Here is a 23,347-nt window from a genome sequence, read left to right as displayed (position 1 = left end):
CTTATTTGCAGAGAGAAGGATGAGATGGCAAGAGAAGTGCTGATTAGAATGTAATTAAGGCTTCATTAATTAAGTGGGCTAAGAGGCAACATGTGAAGGCTGCATCTGCTCTCTTTTCTTACATGGTAGAAAGACTTCCTTCATGAAAGAGAGGGTTTTGGGGGTTTTTGAAGCCCCCCCATCGTTTACCTAGCCTTCAATATGTTAGCACCAAAAACCTCTGCAGTACATGTATGGTCTTTGCATCTGATAATTTTGATTATGCCCCATTGTCAGCTTTTATTCTGTGGCCTCTACCTCTCTGAAAGTGCAAATACCTGCATTCCCTTATGGTTGACAAATATTTGGTTCCTTCTGTGACTATCGCATCTGTGCACAGTCTGTTTGCCTTTAATTGAATAACCAACTGTAAGGGAATGATTTGGGAAACCGTGGTGTACTCTTTGAAATCTGGTGGCTACATGATCATTTCTTTTGAATGACGGTGAGTCATAGATCTGCCTGCCTGTATAACACAACGTTATGTGAGTCATGTAATTAAGGAGCCACTGGTCACACAAGACTGAATACAGTCAAGCACTCACTGAAGTTGCCTGCCATTGTGGGTGCTCCATGGCTTCTGAGTGCCTCTGGGCAAAATACTTGGAGTGGTATTCAATTTGCCATTTGCTCTGATTGAGCGCTAAAAAGCAGTTTTCCGTGGGGCAAAGCAATGGGACAAGAAGAAGTATGGATAAGCTCTAAGTTTTTCTCAAAGGAAACCCACTGATATTAGCTTGGTCATGTTCATTTATCTCAATGGGTATACTCTAAATAAAACTGAGTTGGATTCCACCCTTGGTTTTGTTGCAGTAAATTCATACTACCGTATTGGCCTGAATATAAGCCACACTCTCCCCCCGCCCCCCATTCCAACTTTTCACGAAGTGCGGTTTCAATTCACAACCTTACAAAAATTGGCTTTTACGATATCGCTGTAGCATTTTTTTCTATGTTTGCCATTTTGGGGTGTGAGTGCCTGTGGAATTTTAAAGGTGCGGCTTATATTCGGGCCAATACAGTATTTGCCGCAATTTCAGAAATGCTGTCTGCTGGCATACCACTACCACCACTGGCTGAAACCCACAGTTTTCCTTTGATTTTTGGCATAATTATAAGGCTACAGCTAATAACTGTACTAGTTAGGCCTTTGAACTATGAATTTGCTTTTAACCTATTCAGTAGTATAGATTTCGTCACTAATGTTTTTACTGTTGTCGCAGTTTTTATATGCTGTGCACCCTCATATTGTATTTTTATGGAAGTGTGGTTTAGAAGTAGCTATAATAAAGAAGTAGCTATAATAAAGAAATAATAATAGCATTTTAAAATTGGATTTAGAGGGCAGATTATCCTTACCCTTTTGGATCTATATGTACAAATGCACCCCACTAAAATATGGATAGATTAACCTCTTTTTTTCAATTTCTGGAGATCAGATAAGGATCCCACTGACACTGTCAGAACCATTCTTAATAAGTAGAACTCCTAGGAATGTTGGATATATAGCCACAGCTTTACCATTTCCTTGCTTTCCGATTTTCTTGAGGGTCTCCTTGCATTGACGTCCCCTTACTTGACTCCCTGAGTATTAGTGGGACAGTTTCTTTGGATTTGGCTTGCTCTAGACCAGTAAGGCTGCCACTGGTGGTAGCAGCAGCAGCAGCTGGCTTAGCATTTGGCTTCTTGTGGCTTGGCCAGCCACTTCCCAGCCATGCTGTGATTGGGAAAGCAGCGCCAATGGCAGATGGCTGGTGGGGCACTATGCCAGCCCATCCCTGTTGAAAGATGAGTCAGCTGCCTGCCTAGTGCAACTGATTTTAACATGATGAATGGCATCAACTCAGTTCCCAAAACCCCCAAATGCTGTACCTTGGAATATGGCGGAGGGAACTATTGATTGGGGGGGAGGGAATGCATAATAACCAGAAACAAATAATGCATTATTTTAAACTTTTGTGTTGTATGCTCCAGAGTGCGATTTTTGTTGAGTGAAATTGGTAACAGATTCCAGTTCAGGGCGGGGATAGACTTAGCACATGGGCTCTCAAAGAGAAAACATGGAACTGATTGTCAAACCCTAGTATTGGTCTCATGGCCCGAGGTGGAAATACTTGGCGGAAATAGTGAAAGAGTCGTGAAGTCAGAAAAGAATATTGAACTGGGCTCCCCATCCTTGGTTTGTCATTTTCAACTTTTAAAGATTTTAGGCTTTTCCTGATAAGAATATATGCAGTGGCAAATAAGTTGTGTACAGGACAGATGTATTTATCCCATGTTTGCAAAAGGTGTGTGTGTGTGTGCGCGCGCACACACACACACACACACACACACAAAATTTGGGTGCTTTTATTGGGAGATTTGAACCTTCCTTTTCTTTTGGTTAAAATTGCCTGCAGGGTGCCTGATGTTGGTCAAGGACAGCTCTATCATCCCTCCATTGCCAGTTTTCCAAATTGTTTCTCTAGAAAAAACTGCATTAAGAAGGAAGCCAGGGTGGTTCCCTCCCCTGCCCACTTTGCTCCACTAATGTATTTATGAACCACGTCATGTTGCAGAACGTTGTGTTCATCCAAGAGAATCACTTGATACATGGAGTCATTTTTATTGGTTGTTCCCCCTCGGCCAGCACAAACTGTGCTACACTGTAGACAGATGATGCTACATTAGGAATTTGGGGAGGAAGAGCTTAATTTTAGCCGATCAAATACGTGCATTACTTCAGAGAGGCTGTTTTAGCTGAACTGCCTTTTACAAGAGGCGGGGCGGGGGAGCAGTAGAAGTAGCAAAGTAGTCCTCCTCCTTCCCCTCTCCCTGGTACAGAGAGCTTTTATGAATGAAGCAAGAAATAATTTTCTACTGCTGATAATTGAACCCTCTGAATTTTTTTGCTTTTCACTTGCATGCAGATTTCAGCAATGTGCCTGATGTTACTGCAAGTCTGAAAAGAAGCAGTACGAATGGCATTCTGGACCAGGTTCCCCAGAAGGAGAAACTTGAGTTATCTTTCCAGGTAAGAGCACTTCTTAAAAACCTAGAGCACAGTAATCAGCAAACAGTATTAGGAGACTTGCTGACAGCTCTTATACATGATATAATTTAGCATAAAATTCTGTACTCAATAGCCTTACCTTAATCTGTAGTACATTTTGGAGTATGACTGCTATACCTGTAGGAAAGCAGCTATTTTTGAGGAGGCAAAATGCATTTTCATGTGTCATGATAAAGATGAACGAAGTCTGTCAATGATGGTTATGCTTGGTAATAAATTGTCAGGTACCACAGCCGACAAGCTGTGTATTGTTGTGGGCAAAGTACTGGACTTACTGCTGGGACGCCTGGTTTCAAACTTCCTGCATGTTGAATGCAAGTGATTTCATTTCATTCTTCATTTGCTTATTGCCTTTATATGTAACTATGATCAAATGTAACACAAACAGGAATCTTGCCAGAGTGAATGAGTTAAGAACTGTCTATCCTCTAGATCAGGCATGGCCAAACTTGGCCCTCCAGATGTTTTAGGACTACAACTCCCACCATCCCTAGCTAACAGGACCAGTGGTCAGAGATGATGGGAACTGTAGTCCCAAAACATCTGGAGGGCCATGTTTGGCCATGCCTGCTCTTGATGTTGTCAGTATTTTTACTCCTTCAACTGCTCTTGAACTTTGGCTTCTCATTTTTAGGATTAAGAGGGTCATAGTTATTTAGACCATGACTTGAATGGCTGTTGATTTTTGTATACCTCAGTCATGTGCCCAGTCAAGTGAATTGGCATGGGTTTACCCCAGGTTTGGTTTGGTTTGGGACTGGTCAGCTAGATCAGCACTGCAGTGCACAGGAGGTTTGTGAGAAGTGTGTAGGTAGGGCTAGGAAAGAAACTATTTTGGAAGTGTGGAGCATTTGAGGGGCCAAAAGGTATGTTCTGACCAGTATGTACATACACTGGTTTATATGGGCAACTCGTTTCTCTTCTAAAGCACATTTAAAAGTAGTTTCTCAGTGCGAGCCAGGTGATGCCCTATCCACACAACGAGGCAAGTAGTCTCAAGTTGGGCATCAGCAACATCTGGAGGGCTACAGGTTTCCAAGCCCCGTCCTACCCAGTGAGTGAATTTAGAATTAAGTGTCATTGAAATTACAGTCAGCCCCTCAGCCACATTTGGGCCATGCTAGCTGCTAATGGAAGCTCATGGAGGAGAAGTGAAGAGCATCAGGTAGTACCTGTATCTCCTTCAAGGACTTCTGAAAGCTCAAGGCTGAACACGCACGTCTGCCTGACATCTTGTGTATTTTCTGAAGGAAGCAGTTGCATTTCTGCGTGTACACACACACACACACACATACACACGTATAACTTGTTCCCCAACCCATCTGTGCTCCTTGCCTTCTTTCTTTGTCTCCTCAACTTCTTTAACCACTGGCCTCACCTGACAGCTGATCCATGGCATTTTGAAACTGCCTGGACTTCTACAGCCATACCTGTACCTTACCCGCAAACTCCTGCTTGGTCCCTGATGACAGCTAGTGGTTTTCCAGTGCCTACAGATGAGGTCAGCAGTGAGCACCAAGAGCTGTGGCAACCCCACATCACCCAATGCCATCTCAGAGAAGCAGGGGTTGATGCCTCCCACAGGCTGTTTGCCAAATGGCAGGTCAGTAGCCAGCAGTAAGGTCTGTCCTGGGCCCTCCTTGAGGGCAGAAGCAATAAGCAGCTGCTTGATTGTGCCCAGCCGTGCATGCCAGCCATGGCTGGCTCTACCCTTTGTCCTTCATCCTCTTTCATCCAGCCCCATTCTCGCCATGCCACCCCTGATTTCAAACAGGGCTGCAGGCAATAACTGCATCCAAAAAAATTCACCTTCAAAACTGCATCGCTACCTATCTCTCTTCTTGTCCGTCACAAAAATGATTTCCTCTTCCAAGTGGAGTGCTACTTTCCACACTCATAAGAAATGGAACTACTTGAGCTTCAGCTTGAGGGAAGCTCAGTTTTCAGGCAGTTGTAGGTATGTATGCATGTATTTTATTTTTGTTGATTCTGTGCCATGAGGTATCCAAAGTGACTTAAAGCAAGAAACAATACTAACATCTTACCAGAAAGTAATAACACAAAACATTTTTTAAAGTTAATAAACAATAGGAAAAACCCCTTCAAGCCAGCAATCAACATACCATATACCAGTGGTGTCCAAACCTTTTTCAAAGAGGGCCAGATTTGATGAAGTAAAGGGCCGTGAGGGCCAACCAAAGGGCCGACCAAAGTCGTTTACCTTTTTTTATAGTTGAGGGTTTTTTTAGGATTTCCCTGCAGGAAATAAACTACCACAGGTGCCGGAGTAAACCGACCGGCGGGCCGGATTAGGCCCCTGAAACTGACTTTGGACATGCCTGCCATATACTTTTTAAGAAGGGCTTGGGGTTAAAAAAAAAGTACTTTCATCTGCAAATGGAAAGCAGTTTGGGAGTTAAGCAGATCTCTTTGACATTAAATTCCTGAGAGTGGGTGTCGATCTCTTGTTGATCTTAATATGGGCAGAAGATGAAACGTATCTACAAAATCTCACTCCCTGATTTCAAAGGACAGGAAGTGCTATAAGAGAGAAGATGCTTCTTGAAAGAGCATGTAGGACATGTAGGATAACCCTTGAGACACCAAAATGTCCAAGGGGAAAGCTGCTCACACACATGCACTAGCAGTCAAGGAAGCTGCAGAAAGAGGTATAACTACTTAGCATAATAGTAGAACAAATATGGGAACAGACAACAACAAATCAAAGCAGTCAGGTCTTACTTGGATGCTGCTTGATTACATAAATCAGTTGCTTGTTTTTCTTGGATGTTTTTGATGTTTTTGTTATTGAATTTTTAGCAACTGTTAAATTGCAGAAAAACAAGGAGGAATAGCTGGCTATAGCTCTACTTCTGTTTCCTTTGTACTTCATTACTTGACAGTACCCTAAAGTGTTCTGTTAAGACAAAACCCAACAGAATAATTTTTCCAAAGCCCAGGTGCAAAGGGCCACATGTGCATGTTTTTGGTACCCTAACCTAGTTTTACTTTTTCCTGAATTTTGGTAGGTCTTGGAGCCTAATATGACAACCAATTAGGCATTTGGAATCCATGGGGAAGAATTACCCTCTGCTGATTTGCAACTGTTCTAGGCTGTGACAAACTTTTCATGTGGATTTTCTTCTGTGTGTCACATTCATCTTTTTAGTACAGCAAAGCAAACCCTCATTTTAAGGCGGGTTACAATGCCATGCTAAAAATAAAATTGTCTGGCTGGCAATGCTACATTCAGTTAGTTTGTGCCATACTGAAGTAGTCAGAAATCAATATGAGCTAGCCAAGTTGCCACAGGAGCCACATGACGATTAGGTTGTGGAAACAGGCCTTCAAAGCACTAGTTCAAGTTGTGGCTATATTACATGCAATTGAAACACCATTAACCAATTTTGTAAATGCCTATTTCTGTGATAGAATTTTTATTTTGTGACTCGCACTATAATGAGAGGTTAAATTGGCTGTGAAACCATAGTCCTTATTCACACTGTGAGATTGCAGCTTTTCAGCACAGTAAGGGGATTTTTGCATATAATCTTTGATTAAAAGGTTCTGGACTTTTTGATATAAATATGGAAGGAAAGAGCTATTTTTTATGATGACCAGCTGAATGTGTGCTTTCATAATACAAAATCACATTAGTATTACCAAGGGAGATCTAGTGTTTGAAAGGTGATCAAGGAAGAATACAAGGAATAAACAGAGAAATATATTAAACGAGGAGAGAAAAAAGCACTTAAAATCTAGTAGGATATACTATGCCTTTTGTGTCAAGTCTTTGTATTTTAGTCTTCTGGGCTTTTAGCCAAATTAATTAAGGGCAAAAAATCTTCCCAGGCTTCAGTGTGGTCCTGTAGATTGCTTACAAGTCTATTGGCTGGGCACACTTTACACAGGGCATAGTTAAACTGTGGAATTCAATCCCACCAGAAATAGTGATTGCCTCCAACTTGGATGGCTTTAGAAGAGTTTTAGCCTTATGCTCCATGAAAATGGTCTTTCAATAGTTACCAGCCACAGTGACTTCTAATACTGGACACAGTTTCTAATACTGGACACAGTTTGCCCTTGAATGCATTGTCAGTGTCAGTATTTCTCCAGCCCAGACGGTATATCTAGAAGGATACCAAGGTCAATGGTTTTAAAAGCTGCCAAAAGGACCAAAGATCATTTCATAGAGTAACCAAAGCAGTTTTTGTTCCCAAACCAGACTGAAATGCATCTAGAAAATAAGTATTGTCTAAGAGTGCCTGGAGCTGGCCAGTAACCACCTGCTCAAACACCTTGCCCAGAAAGCGAATGTTTGCAACTGGCCTGCAGACGTCAACATCATCTGGGTCCAGGCAATGTTTATTTTGAAGGGTAGTCTAATGATTGCCTCTTTTAAAGAGGCTGGGACTGCACTCTTTCTTGCATTGAGACATATACAAGCTCCTGGACTTGCGTAGTAGGACACTCCCTGCCTATTTGCTGTGATAAGTCCAGACACATACTAACGTGTCCAGCACATTAGTCTTGCATCTTTTGTGAAGTTGTATCATGCTCTGGTTTCAGACTAATTTCCACAAACGTTTCTGTGAGAATCCCTACTCTGTAGTTTCAGACCCCAGTTTTAGCCATCTAGTTCTACAGTGTTGTTCAATCCAAAGGGAAGTCACAATCCATTCTTTGCCCTTGGCCCTATCTCCTTACTCAAAATAAATAAAGTGGAGATAGCTCCATTGTCTCTGTTCCCTTGCATTTGTTAGTTCTTCTTTTTAAAAACAAACAAACAAAAAGAAACTCCAATCAATACGTAATTTGATGATTAAAGGAAAATAACTGCTTATCAAAAGAATTTCTGCTTCCTTTGTCCTCTGTTCTGGAAGCCTGGCAATAACAGCAAATCTAGTGGAACAGCTACACATAGACACAATTTATTTATAGTGCCTTTCAGTGCAAACCGTAAGTTGTCCTTTACATTCCTTTGCATATGTTACTTTAACAATTAATTGGAAAGGTACAGGGAAGTATTTCTTTATAATTGTGTTTGTGTGTGCGTGCGCATGCATGCATGCTGACACGTTTGGTACTATTGTTCATATGCACTAACACTATTGTTAGAGCATTTTGTCCTAGATAATGTTGCTGATGTTTTGAGCAGTTAAGTAAGGATGTTCTAGATTTTAAGATGCAGTAGGAAAAAAATGGTTTGAGCTTTAGCACTACCAGACTTGAACCACCAACTGTAGCAGTGTCTTTGACAGCCCTACAATTTCTGCAAATGGCTTATAATCGAATGCCGGTTTTTTGGTTGGAGGGTGCCTATTACTGTCAGAGCAATTTGTATGACCCTGTCTGTCTCCAACAGATGTGTTGGTGTGTGTGTGTGTGTGTGTGTTGGGGGGTGCATTAGAAAGTAGTCTTGCTGAAAAGATACTGTGAGCGGAGGCAGAAAGAGCAAAATGATGTCTCTTTTCTTTTCCTAGCCTTGTTTTAGACATCCTCTTCGTGAGTAGCCTTAAGACTTTCATAGCAATTTACTATTGAAAATGCTTGATTGCCACCCCAGCTTCATATTTCTGCATGACTTCATTGAGTGCACTTATGTGAAAGTACAGCAGAAGAAGCATCTTGGCATTATGTAATATTGTTAAGTGTGGGACTATGTAAAAACATGATGTGAAGACAGTCGTGACGCTAGGAGGTTTTCAGTGCAGGCTGGAAGAACAATCAGTCTGAGGATTATTTTGTGAAACAGGGATTGCAAGAAGTGCTCAGTTCCTGGCAGACAACAGCTTTAGATATCATCCTTGCGTCTGGAAGGAGAAAATTATTATCTGACTCTCTTTCCTTAACATATGTAAGTAAAGAAATCAAAATTGTAATTAATCTAAACTCTACAAGTAAGTGTGTGTTTGTTTGTTTGTGTGTGTGTGTGTGTGTGTGCGTGCGCGCACATAATGAACAAGCATATTTCTGAGTTTGTGTTTTTCTTCTTGCTTTATAATTTAAAGCTTAAGCAAAGTAATGCACATATTTTTGAAGCTTCTTTGAATGTAAATTTATTTCACAACTTTTGGGGAAAGGAAGACCTTTCTCTTACCGTACTCAACACATTTACATTGACTAGCAGACTGCTCTGCTTTTGCAACCAAGGTGGTGGATGAAGAAAAGGATTTCTGTCTGTGAACTTAAAAGCAAATTAAGACAAAAAGCAACTGAAATGGTGCTTAATTTTCCAAAAAGGAAGTTGTTTCCCCCTGTGCGGAATGTGTAAATCTACATTCTCTTGATGATGATCCTTAAATGTCGTGTTTCTTTCCCTTGAACTTTCTCTTTGTGGGAGTTCCAACTGCTTTCTTTTTAAAAATAAGACACTTCTGTTTTCCTTCAGAACCACAGTGTAGTTGTGTATTGTAATGTTGTGGATATCATAGATAGAGAGATAGTAAGACTTCACACTATGTTTCAAAGCTGTTTTATGGTAATGACACATACACTCTACAGCTGTTGCCTTGAAACTATAACAGAGGATATTAAATTACCTGAGGATGCACTATAATTGCTGAGTGAATTGTTTGTGCTTTGTTGAATCATATCTGTGGGTCTGTGTGCTCTTTGCTTTTACATAAAGGCTGATATATACTGACAGTAATCAAGGTCAATAAATTATCTATACACTAAAATGCCATGTTCTACATGTTGCCTGACAAGATAGTAGTTTAGATGCTTCTTTTTCTTTGATATGTATATTGGTTAGAAGTTAAGGATTGAATCAAACTAAGTTTTACCCAGAGTAGACTCATTGAAGTTAATGAGTCTAAGTTAGTCATGTGTATTAATTTCATTAGATACAGTCTAAGTGTTTGGAGCCCAGTCTTACGCATGCTTACTTGGAAGTAAGTCTCCATGAGGTCATAGGATTGCAGACTGAAATGATTCTGATAGAACAGGGTTGGCTAACTTTTTTAGCACAAAGGTGCCATTCACCCTTGGTCAGTCCTCAAAGGGCTGTGTGCTAGCATGTGGCCAGGAATGTTGAGGCCAATGAATGCTTTCACCATTACACTCGCCATACACACTGGTTGCATTGGACACACCACATGTGCACAAATGACATACAAAAATACAAGGCATGTGCACACACATCCCCAATAGCCCCCCTGCTCACCTTGTTCGTGCAGATCAACTAGGTAGGGAGCATAAAGTCACCCCTTTGCCACTCATCAACTTAATACATCTCTAGGGGTGGATGGCATTCTTAAAATACTCATGTGAAATTGCTGGACGACTTACAAAAATGTGCAACTTACTAAAATCAGACTACATATCAGAGGATTAGAGGGATAGCTCTCTTAGGTGAATTGGTAGAAAGTGACATTAGAGCTGGAATTGGTAAAAAAAGGGGGGGAGGAAGGCGGGCAGGAGAGCTGGATGAATCAGAATGGCTTTTGCAAAGGGATTCCTGCAACACCAACCTTTTAGAATTATTTGATTGTAGGTTTACACAACTCCCCAATGCATTAAAAGTATATATTAAGGGCTTGCATGATTGTGCCAGCTAGCGCTATCCAACACTGCCACTTTGCCACCATGTCCCTTCCAGCTGCATGTGGGCCATGCGAAATGGCAAGATGCACATGCACCTCCATGAAAGGTAAAAATGCATCTGTATGGATTTAAGGTTGCTTCACATAGGTGCTGAACATACGGATGTTGGCAACATGTGAGGGGATTCATGTGAACCCCCTATTTACCGTATTTTTCGCTCTATAAGACGCACCAGACCATAAGACGCACCTAGTATTTGGAGGAGGGAAACAAGAAAAAAAATATTCTGAATCTCAGAAGCCAGAACAACAAGCGGGATCGCTGCGCAGTGAAAGCAGCGATCCCTCTTGCTGTTCTGGCTTCTGGGATAGCTGCGCAGCCTGCATTCGCTCCATAAGATGCACACACATTTCCCCTTACTTTTTAGGAGGGAAAAAGTGAGTCTTATAGAGCAAAAAATACGGTATTTATTAAATTTGTATAGCACCCTTCATCTGTAGATCTCAGGGTGGTTTTCAACATAAAAATACAAGATAAAAAACACAAAATACGTAATAAAAACCCTTTGATGAGCGGGTGCATTCCAAGCAATGAGAGAGGGATGGTGGGAGATCCCATGACAAGTGTGGCACTGAGGAAAAGAGGCAGGCTAAATCTAAGCCCAAGGAGCAGACCTGCGTGAAGACTGGCTGTCGACCAATCAGGCCCACTCCCTGGAAGCCCGCCTCCAGGCCCGCCTGTGATTTGCCAATTTAAGGCGAGCCTGGACTTTGAATTCCCATTGGCCAGTGAGAAAGGATATGACATCTCCTGCAAAATGGGCAAAATTCCCAGAGCCACAGCCATGGCAGCGGGGGGCAGCGCTATGCTGCAACCTCCACGCCACTTTCCTGGTAGAAGAACTATGAAAAGTGGCAAAGTTTTGGTGGCCAGAAACTGACGATCAAAAATAAACTCTGTATTTTCTGTTTATCTGCTAACCAATGCAAGAAACGGCTATATAATTTATCTGAAGCCTCAATAAAAGTGCTGCATAACTGGAGCTTGTCTTCTGGCATTTTTGAAGACTTGCTGGTCCAAAGGAAGAAGAAGAAGAAGAAGAGTTTGGATTTGATATCCCGCTTTATCACTACCCTAAGGAGTCTCAAAGCGGCTAACATTCTCCTTTCCCTTCCTCCCCCACAACAAACACTCTGTGAGGTGAGTGAGGCTGAGAGACTTCAAAGAAGTGTGACTGGCCCAAGGTCACCCAGCAGCTGCATGTGGAGGAGCGGAGACGCGAACCCGGTTCCCCAGATTACGAGACTACCGCTCTTAACCACTACACCACACTGGCTCCCAGTGTTTCTGTATGGTTCTGTGTTTCTGTATGGTGTAGCTCATAAGCCAAGTACTTGCTGTAATAGGAAGTTTTGCCCTTGAACTCATGTAATTGTTGACTTCTAAAAATTTATATGAGCAAGTATGGAACAGATAGCAAAGAAAAGAATCCTTGATTATTACTGAAAACGGTTAAACTTTAATGAAAGCTCCTTATCAGCCACTGATAGGGGGCTCCATTGCTGTGATCCTGAATCACCATTGTTATACTTTTACTATTCCGTAATAAGTTCTTTTTACTATGTCAATGGAACACATTTAATGTTTCAAACCAAAATTGTAGTGTCTTTATGTTAAATGACTTATGAATAGCAAAGTCAAAGAATTCTTAAAAGATATGAGTGATACCGAGAATGAATTCTCAGTGGTTTCCATAGTTTCAGACTCTGATCCTTAGGAAATGGTTATGGAACAAGGCTCTGTCACGCTGTGTAATTATAGTAAAGTGGAATGTTGTTAATGTGGGAATTCATCAAACATTTAGAATAAAATAAAATTTGCATTTAAACATCTTCACACCAAGCCACTAACTTTCTAATGTCAAATATTTTAGCCAAATACACCCACCCACTAGGTAGTATATGGATTCAATAGTGTTAACTATTTGGGAAAATTAGTTTGGGGTTGAAAATAAATATTTCATGTATTACAATCTAGGATATTTTGTGGTTTTCCTAGAAGAAAAACCTTCAAAGTGAATTTTATAATACACTGGCAGAGTGTAGTGTGTCACCTAAACTTTAAACTGTGGTTAATTTTACTTATGGTTCGAGGTCAGCCTGTTTTAACAAAGAATGGTTAAAACTGGCCACAGTTTGTTGGAGTTCAGACATAATGAACTCCTTTCAAACTCCTCATAGCCCCGGCAGTGAAGGAAATCTTCATGCCATGGTTGCCTCCTGGAAGCATATGTTAGGCTAGTGTGGAAATAGAAGGCAGGACCTTTTATCTAGTCCAGCAGAGTTTCTCTTACATTTACAAAGCAATTTGAATGGCCTCTTGTTTTCCAATTTACTTGTATTTTTCAAGTTGCAAGATGAAGAGATTATTGAACTATTTGATACAAAAATGGTTGCAATTTGTTAATTAAGAGCTTGTGCCAGCTGCCATATGGTTAGCTTTTAATTCATGAAGCTGCTAAATCTGTTCCGCCTCCAACACGGAACTGAAGCATTTGCTGTATACTGTTGACTCTAGAACTATGCAGCCTTTTCCAGTCATGGTGCAAGAAAGTGTGGGAGTGTTTTTCAAGATTACTCTGTTGGAAGAGTTGCATATCACACATTGCTGTATTTCCCCCCAAATGCACCAAATGGAAAAAGTGGCTTTCACTTAGTGAAGGATTGCTGAAGATGAGGTTCATCCACATACTGTATTGTATTTAGACACCAACTAATTAAGAGAATGGCCTTTTCTTACTGGGGTGTCTTTGGGCTGGTTCTCATATGTATATACTGTTTGTGGGTGAACATATCAGATGACAGCAATTCTTCAAACAGCTCTTCTTTATTCAGATGCCAGAACAGAACTGAACTGAAGGGCTCAAGTCAGCCTGTAACAACTTTCTAAAACTATCCAATCATTGAACGTCACTTTCAATCCTTCATTTGCATAACAGTATCCCCCTGCTGGCCCAGGGTGAGAACTTCAGTACATAACATATACATTCCTTGATTACTTTGCATTTGATGACTTGCAGCATGCTTCAGCTAACCATTGAAAACCTTTCTGGACTCAATGGCACATTCACACATGCTATTCATCACTTGATGTTGCAGTTATTAAGAGCTGGATGTGATCTGTCAACCAGCATTTGCACTTCATTCTTTGTTCAGTTTCAAGAGCGAAAGTTTGAACTAATTGCATTATTGAATAGCAAAAGGAAAGGAATACTAATGTTATCAAATTACATGGGTTCTAATCTTTCTCCTTCCCTTTAAATTGGGTTTAGCTAATATGGTGTCCTCCAGATGTTGTTGGACTCCAGCTCTCATCAGCCCCAGCTAGTGTGGCCAGTGGTCCGAAATTATGGGAGAAGTCATCCAGCAACATCTGGAGGGTACCACATTGACTACTCATGGTTTAAATCTTTATTCTTCCCAATTGCACTCAACACAAATTTCAGACCTAGACAATGGCCTTCATTCACACTAAAAAGAACAATGTACAGAATGGAAAGTGAATCTGTAAGGACTTGGCCAGATTCATCTCACACATACCCTCAGATCTACAATGACATTGTGCAAAGCCATTCTGACAACTGCATCTTTCTGATAAGGCTAGGGAGCAGTGATGTCATGACTACCATGGCATCATATGTCATCACTTCTATTTTGGGTTCCAGTTATACAAGCAGCCAGTTATTAGACATCCTTTAAAAAATAACGATGAATTGCATTTATTTTTCAGAAATGGCATTATTCTATATCGCTTCAATTCAGCATCAAGTATATTCTCTTTCTGGAGATCAGCCACAGCTACATTAGGTAGTTTCAGGCAAATTGCCATCTTTCAGCCTTAATTCCCATTCTGCAAAAAAAGAATAATAGTGACCTATCTCACAGAATTTCAATGAGGAAGAAAGAGAATAATTGTGAAACACATGACTAAGACATTAAGATAGGAGACAGGGCAAGACTACAGAGATTGGAATTGGCTCAGTTTTCGAGGCTTTCTATTCAGTTTTATGAGACAAATAAAAGAGCTGCAGTCTGTAGGACTGAGGGTGGGGGGACCTTTTGGCACTTGTGTTACTTCCCAGGTTCTTTCTATGTTGGATTTACACAGTTGTAAAAAAGTCTTCAAATGAAAGCAGAGTCTAGTGGCAGTGAGCTAAATCAGTCACTACCCTGTTTCGGGAGTGTGGATGCCCCCATTGTACACCTTTACTTTTTCTCTATCAGTGAGTGTCTGCCATTCTGTTCCCATTGGGTCAAGTGAAGTGTTGGCCTTCACTAAGGTGGATGAATATATATGTATGTGTGTTCAAAGAATACTACAAGCCCCAGACTCTTTGCTAACCGTGTCCTCTCCCCACCCATCCTACCCTGCCTGTCATACCTGGCATTTTGCTAGTAAGTAAATAAATAAAATAATTGATGCATATTCATACAGTCTTAGCATACCCATCCTAACCATTAGTATATTTATACTGTAGCATGTCAGAAGTTAAGAACAGAATTGTGCAAATATTTCTAAAAGATTGACATCCTTAGATGATAGTCGGTACTCAGTGCTGCTGATTGTCTGTCTAACTGCTTGCTTATGAAAGCCACTTTATACATGCAAAAAATACATTCAAGCTAAGCATATTAAGAAGTTCACCTTGATCAAATGGCTTCTTTGTGAATGACAGTGTTTTACTGCACACATGCACCTAACCTATTGTGCATGCAGATATTACTTGGCTCATAAATGAAAATAGCCGCTGCATGTCTGAAGCTCTGCATGAGTATTGGAGACCCAGCTGTGAGCCATAATCGTTGTCTCAATATTCTTGCTGTAGAACCAGAATAAGGGACCTTTGGACATTGGTGAAAATGCAGATCATGGTGCTATTTCATCTGGGCCTAAGCACTTTCCATGTAGTTGAGTTGGACCACATCTCCCATCATCTCTGACCACAAGCCATGGTAGCTGGGGATTGTGGGAATTGGGTCCCACAATATCTGAAGGGACACACGTTTCCCATTGTTGGGATCTGTGTCCTTTCCAGTTGCTCTTCCCATCTCATCTTTGGCTGCAGAGCCAAGAGACACTGGGAAGCATACATACAGGCATGCAGGTGTACTTGCTCAAAAGGCCACACATGGAGTGTGGAAGCTAGATTGCCATAGAGAGATGTGCTAGCCCTCGTGTTTTGTGGTTGAGAACCCCAGCTAACCAGACATCCTGACTCTTGCCACTCTTCTTGGCTTTGAATAAGAGAGGGAAAGGGTGTGTATAGGACAGATTTCCATACTTTGTGAGTAGATGTAATGTGAGTATGGCCTGTTCTTGTTGTACCAACTTGTTCTAGCACCATACTCCTTTCTGAAATGTGATCTTGGTTGGTGTCAACCAGCACAAAGGTTCTCCACCATTATTGTACACCAGCCAGTAACTATGGACTTCTTCCCATTAGGCATAGTCTTTATTGTCTTCACGGCACCTATTGAAGACCTTCTTTTTTAAACAAGACTTTTTATTGGAGATCTATATACCTGTTTCTATCTGTACTGGGCTAGAAATTTAATTTACTTACATATTTATTGTTAAATTGCTTTATTGTCTTTATTGATAAATTATTTCAGAACTTTTTATGGGAATGATTCATTAATAGAACATACTACTTAAGGGGGAGAAAACTACAATTTCTTGAACATTTATTCTAAAGCAGTACTTTTTCTACAGCAGTACTGTATGCAGAAACATTATCTGTAGGTTTCTTCTTAACTAGCTCCAAGAAATGCAGGCTTCAGCTATCACCATGCATCACATCACATAGCATAACCTGCCCTTGGATTGCGAATTGATGAAGGGCAGGATAGAAATGGAAAGAATGAATGATGGATGAAAGAATAAATAATGTCTCCAGAAGCATGTTTTCAAATCTTCTCAAAATGCTCTGGAAACAATCCCATCTGTGTTTGTTTAATTAAAATCCTTTTTTCTTTTTTTTTAGCATTAGGTCTCCAAGTGAGGTTGCAAAGTAAACATTAAAAATAATAGTATTCAAATATCACAAATGTACATTTAAAGCAGTGGCCATTAATTAAGATACAATGAAGTATAGGGAATTAAATGTCTTTTCAAGAAAGAATTTATTAATCAGCACAGCTTAGATTTTTGTATTGACGCAATTACTACTGGGGAGTTCAAATAAAGGACAAGAAAAATTATATAAACAAAAACCCCACTGAACTGTGTACAATTTTTGGCATTCTAACTTTCCAGTGCTGTGTTGCTGTTTTTGAAGCCATGGCATTCAGTGTCTGAAATACTTGACAGAGCAGCAGTGTCACTGAAAACTCACTCTGACCTTCAGAGCCATCCAACCTCTCTATTCTCTCTCTATCCAGCAGATTTCTAATAGTACCCAATGTTTTGAGTTACATATTACATTTCATAGGGTTTGTTAGCCAGAAACCTCTAAATGGGATTTGATACACAAAACAGATATTTACCTTAACACTGTTCATTTCCCCATCTATTTATATCTAATTTTTGAGTTTCTTTAAGCAGAGAAATGCTGTGGTGTTCAGTTGAATCTTGAAGGTATTCTTCCACCCCTTGCAGGAATTGGAATAGTTTTGTAAGAGATATTTTATAGACTGAGTAGTGTGCTTTTTCCTCTATTTTGTTTAGCTCAACTAAATGCAGAACAGCAGCATATCAGGTTATCATACGTCAGGGCACAAGGTACTGGTAACTGCTGGGTGGTGTTTTTTTCCATATTGCCAAAGCGCACCTCAAAATAATGTGCCAGAGTGACTTCATAAAGGGCCTCGCCACCTTCCCTTTTTTGAAGTATTTGTTTTTTTTAGGGAGAAAAATTCATTGAGGCAAGTTATACTATGCCTGCCTTTAAACACAGTAAAACCAGAGTTAAGGGCTTAGCTTTAGGAAGGAAAGCAAAGCAGCAAACATCAGCAGCTTACGGATCCCTGCAGAGGATAGTTTCAAGGGTAAGTGTTTTGTTCTTTAAACTGCTTGAGCAAACTTGAAACGCAAAATTTGAAAGAAGCAGGAATTGTATATAAAACTTATGGACTGCTATTCCATTTAATGCATGCACAGTTGTTAATATAATAATATCCGTAAGTGAGCATGGCAGTAATTAACAGAATTGATCTTGAGTAAGGGTAAACTAAACTTGCTCTGTGTGTGTGTGTTTAAAAAAAAATAATGGATTGTGTTTGAGATTGGTGTCCAAAACAATACCACTCACAATACCATGCTGAATCAAACTTCAACAACTGTTTCAGAATTCTTTGCAAAATTGTCTCCCTTCTACATCTTGCAGCTATAAACTATCTGAGAAGGCATTTAAAAGAACAAGGAAGTGCATCTCTAGGATAACTGTGCTAATGATACAATCTGCAACTAGCGAAATCCTCCTACTTTGGCAGTAGAGGAGTTTCTTTTACAGATAACATTTATGTCAGTATGATTCTTTTAGGGGGGGATTTTGGCTGCAGCACTGTGCTGTCCCTTAAGTTTGCAACCTCAATGATGACAGGATTTACAGCACTGATACATAAAATTGCATAACATTCTTGATTTCTCATTCATATTCATGTATAGATAGAGATTGAAAGTAAAGGACTGGGGTAGATGGAATCCATTACCCAGGTGTACATACAGTTTGCACTTTCATTCCTGATATGAGCACAGACGTGAACCTTCCATACATGGATATCCTTCTCTGGATTGTGGAGTTTTGGACCCCCCCACCCCCCAAAAATACATCTGGAAACTAAAATGAATGCACTTAAATACAAATGACAATGAGATAAATACTGCAGACCTTGACTGTTGTTGCAATAACTGCAACTTACTTCTTAATTAACACTTTCTGGATTTTAAGAGTGGCAACAACGGAAGATGACAGAGAACTCTGAGTGCAGGGACACCTTATGTCTAAGCCATGTTTTAAACATCTGTGATAATATTGAATCCTGAAGTACCTTTTCCATTGTATACTGTTGAAATTGCATAGAGGAGACCACTTACATTCTTTCTAATTCATTATAAACACAACATTAATAGCCAATAGCTCACTGGAAGGACAGATCCTGAAGCTGAGACTCCAGTACTTTGGCCACCTCATGAGAAGAGAAGACTCCCTGGAAAAGACCCTGATGTTGGGAAAGATGGAGGGCACAAAAAGAAGGGGATGACAGAGGATGAGATGGTTAGACAGTGTTCTCGAAGCTACAAACATGAGTCTGACCAAACTGCGGGAGGCAGTGGAAGACAGAAGTGCCTGGCGTGCTCTGGTCCATGGGGTCACGAAGAGTTAGACATGACTAAATGACTAAACAACAACAAATAGCCAATAAGCTTTAGAATTAGGCTTCAAACTAATACTGATTCAGAAGCTTCCATTGAGCCTGAGCCTCCTTGAATACATCACCTTAAGCAGTTGGTGGATTGCCTTGTAACATTTTACTCAGTTTGTGGTTATCTAATCCTGCAAAAGTTTATTCATGAGCAAAAGATACTGTGCTTGAAGTATTGATCAGGCATTTTTTTTTTCTTGCTGTGGGTGGAGAATAGCAAGACACTGGGCTGCTTAATGAAACTATTTTTATATTGAATTTTTTCATCACAAAGGAATCCAACTCTCAAGATATTTTTATTAGATTTCTGTGTTGCATTTTCTTAGACTAAAGGTAAAGGTAAAGGTACCCCTGCCCGTACGGGCCAGTCTTGACAGACTCTGGGGTTGTGCGCCCATCTCACTTAAGAGGCCAGGGGCCAGCGCTGTCCGGAGACATTTCCGGGTCACGTGGCCAGCGTGACGAAGCGGCTCTGGCCAGAGCCAGAGCCAGAGCCGCACACGGAAACGCCGTTTACCTTCCCGCTGGTAAGCGGTCCCTATTTATCTACTTGCACCCGGAGGTGCTTTCGAACTGCTAGGTTGGCAGGCGCTGGGACCGAGCAGCGGGAGCGCACCCCGCCGCAGGGATTCGAACCGCCGACTTTTCGATCGGCAAGCCCTAGGCGCTGAGGCTTTAACCCACAGCGCCACCTGCGTCCCCTTTTCTTAGACTAGAGATCATTTATCTTTCTTGTGTTCTCTCTCCCACCCCTGACAACTTATATAGCTATTACTGACAATATTTCAGTGTTTGGAGATTATAACATACCCTCGAACATTTTGGGAGGGCAATTCAGGGCACCCTCCACCCCATCCCTCACCCTCTCCCTGCCACCGACCGTGACTGAACCCTTCCTCACCTGGCTGTTCACCCCCCTCCAGGGCAGCTTCTGTAAATTTGGGATGTCTGGATTAAATCGGGACACTTGAGGAAGATTAAACTACATGAAATACTGGGACAGTGAGGAAGAACACAAAATGAAATGTGACAAGTGTGTTGAATCTTGACACAGCTTGAAGTCACTCACATTCCTGGAAAATGCTTTGGACGGATGAATCTGGCACAGATAAAGCACTAAACTAGAAAACAGCACTTCCTGTCATTATCAACATCTATCTGTTCTGGTGTATCTGTGAGCGTGATAACATTTTGTTCTTTATAACAACAATTTAACATCTTTAGATAACAAATTGAGGATTGATGCTGACGTTGTTTGTGGATGCAGTCATTTGTTATAAAAATGCCAGAGTCTGGAATACTGACCATTTCTAATCCCTTCCCACATTCTGCAAGTTTTCAAAAATACACAACAATGTTTTTTGTCACTTTTCCCATGACCAATACTACTCAGATTGTAAAATAATATACTTCAAGAAATGGGAACAATAGGCTGCATGACTAGCATGTCTGATCTGTAGCATCGCTGACAATGGATGTCATCTTTTTGAAGCACCTACAATCATTGTTCTGTGTGCAAGAGATAAAGGAAGCCCTTGCACACAGCTGATCTAAAAAAGTGGCGTTGTGTTGTGTATTTTTCTGATGTTTGAATAAATAGGTTGTAACAGGAAAATCAGAAACCAAGAAGTTGGTTGAAAAGCTGAAAAATGAACATGTTTTAGCTTACTATTTAGGTATTCTCACATTAGTGTATTATATACTATCTTCCATGGATATTTTAGGTCGAGCAAGAACCTGTATTATGTCTTTGCATCTTAAATAATTCATTCAGCAAATGGAGTGGGAGGGGGGACTCTGCCCCTACCAGCATAGCCAGTGGGCACAGATGATGGAAGTTGTAGTCCAACAACATCTGCAGGGCCATAGAATTAAACATATAGGCTGCAATCCTATACCCATGTTCCTGTCCAGTTGAACTCAATAGGACTTTCTTCTGGGTAGACATGGATGGGATTGCACTGGTTAGAGACTTTTGGATTGCACTGTTAGAAACTGAACTTCTTAACCATGTATTTGCCTGCTATATATGCAATGGTACATAGGTCAATGTCAAATGTGCAGTGGGAAGCAAAGTATGATAACTAGTCTGTCTCTGTGTTTTTAAACCTACAGAGTGCTGAGCAGATTTCAGCTTTTTGTCCACATTTCCATGAATCTCAGATAAACAGTATGGAAGGAATAAAGAACATTCCGCCTCTGAAGCCCCTGGCACGGCAACTTACTGACGCAGACAGACTTAGGAAGGTCATCCAAGAGCTTATGGACACAGAAAAATCTTATGTAAAGGTAATACAAACATTTTACCATGTTCATTTTTCTTCATAGTTCTTATCTGGCAAGGATAATTTATTTCCCTCTGTGTTCTAGAGGCTGTTTTCCGTATATTAACCAGCAATGTTTGTCTTTTAAATGGCATCCCATCTTTTATGGGTATTTGTCCATGAATAAAAGATTCAAAATTTGGAGGGCACGGAACAGGATTTCCCAAACGTTTTCCCATGCATGCTTTCAGAGTTTTCTCATGCAACTGCAGTTCTTTCCACATTGCATACCCTGTGTTGGATGCATGTGTGAAAGCTTTCCCATGTAGACCTTTGACCCTTGCCCATACCACAAGGTTCCAAGTCTAGCAGTTTAAAAACTTTTCCCTTCCTATAATCCACCAAAAGTGTGGCATCAGTGATTCAGTTTAAAATGTGATGATTGGAAGAAGTTTTAAATCTTCTAGCTTAGCTTTCATTAGTTCATATATTCTGTTGCCCTCAAGAATCTTGAGCTTTACTTTAAAAAGAACACCAAACTTGTGCTTTTGAAGACATTCTCTTGACAGTGTTAAAATGCATGAGAATTAATACCCAGTACGCCAAGAACTATTGAGTCAGCTCTCTGTGAAAAAGGTCTGGCCAAGTGTGAGAGAGTGTCATACAGCAGCTAAGAGCTTAGACTTCTATCTGTTCTTAGCCTCAGTCCTCCATCTACACTATGGGATAATAGTATGGACTTAACTAATAGGACAGTTACATTTGAATATATAATATATTGAATATACTGTATTATATATTTTAATGCTTGAACACTACATAAGTTTGTTGCATTGTTGTTGTTTTAGTGTTCGTTATTCTTTCATCAGTGTGACTTTCAGCAGTGTGAATGAAACCTTACAGAGCACAAATGACTCTGTAGATCTTCAGATCAGGCATTTGTATCATAACTATTCACTATGGCCAGTTTCAGAATGTAATGCTCTGCTATGGATTGGTGTTACAGGAGCAAGTCTTGGACTCTCCTGCTTCTGCTATCCTTTTGCACACATGAGATCGAAAACTTCTCATTTTTCTTTAAAACTAATCACAGCTGTCTGCGATGTCTTTACCGTGCTCTGCTCTAACCGTGGTGTGTTCTAACTATGGTTTATAGACTAGTTAGAATAAACCACAGTCCTTTGTTCGTCTGGTGGATGAATCTTTAGAGGGTTCGTGTTTACATATACTAACAGTCTTGTGTTGCTAGAGAAGGCAATCATTGAGGGCCATGTCGCCACCTTGTGGTTAAAGGCAGGCAAGAGACCTTAAAAAGAGGACTTGAAAGAAGTAGGCAGCTCCCAGAATCTAATTCACTTTCCTGCCTTTCTTCCTTTGTTCGGGGTATTTCTAATTTTGACAGCTAATAGTCCCTTATTGTTACGGAAGTACGTCCCTCCCAGTCAATATGTTCAAGCTTGGTGAGGACACAAATGTGATTCTGGGAGCATCCTGCTTCCCTTCAGTTCTCTTTCCTGCTTTTGACCACAAGGTGGTGCCATAATCCTCAGTGATGACCTTCCAGTGACACATTCAGCTAGAAATAAACAGTTCTTCCTCCTTCAACAAGTTTTATTAAAGATTGCATTGTGTTACCAAACAAACAAACAAGGAAAAGTTTAGAAATCATGCGGTTGTGGGGAGAGAGGGAGATGGGGAGTAAGGTTCTTTTGTTCAAACAGTTCTTTTTTCATGTCATCATGTTCCTAAGCTGTCTTTGCTATTCCTAGTAAGAGTGCCACAGCTACGGAGTTCAAGCAATAGCGTTAGAATAATAAGACTTTGGATGTCAGTTAAAACTATTTTTCATTAGTTTTATACCCGGGTGAATGTTATCAAGGAATTATTTTCTTTTGAAACTCTGCAATTTTTGTGCCTTTATAGGACCTGAGCTGCCTCTTCCAATTATACTTGGAACCTCTTCAAAGTGAGACCTTCCTCACTCAAGACGAGGTGAGAGGATTTTGCGTTTGTTGTTTTAA

The 23,347-nt window shown here is 40.6% G+C and overlaps 1 protein-coding gene across 4 annotated transcripts in view; it reads left to right on the top strand.

The window, feature by feature from the left end:
• The window catches only part of TIAM2 (TIAM Rac1 associated GEF 2), a 104,340-nt gene that overhangs the window by 67,810 nt on the left and 13,183 nt on the right, over positions 1-23,347 (top strand). For 3 of the 4 annotated variants that reach the window (XM_079971485.1, XM_079971483.1, XM_079971484.1), the window contains exons 15-17: positions 2,949-3,052; positions 21,178-21,351; positions 23,250-23,318. In XM_079971485.1, coding sequence (XP_079827611.1) covers positions 2,949-3,052; positions 21,178-21,351; positions 23,250-23,318 — 347 coding nt within the window. Of the gene's footprint in view, positions 1-2,948; positions 3,053-8,789; positions 8,949-21,177; positions 21,352-23,249; positions 23,319-23,347 lie in introns of those variants that run through there. The other variant, XM_079971486.1, reaches the window with a different exon arrangement.

The sequence above is a fragment of the Podarcis cretensis genome (assembly GCF_951804945.1).
Source record: "Podarcis cretensis genome assembly, chromosome: 3".
Classification (NCBI taxonomy): Eukaryota; Metazoa; Chordata; class Lepidosauria; order Squamata; family Lacertidae; genus Podarcis; species Podarcis cretensis.
The sequence above is the reverse complement of the archived record's forward strand: the minus strand, read 5'-3'. Positions and strand labels throughout refer to the sequence as shown.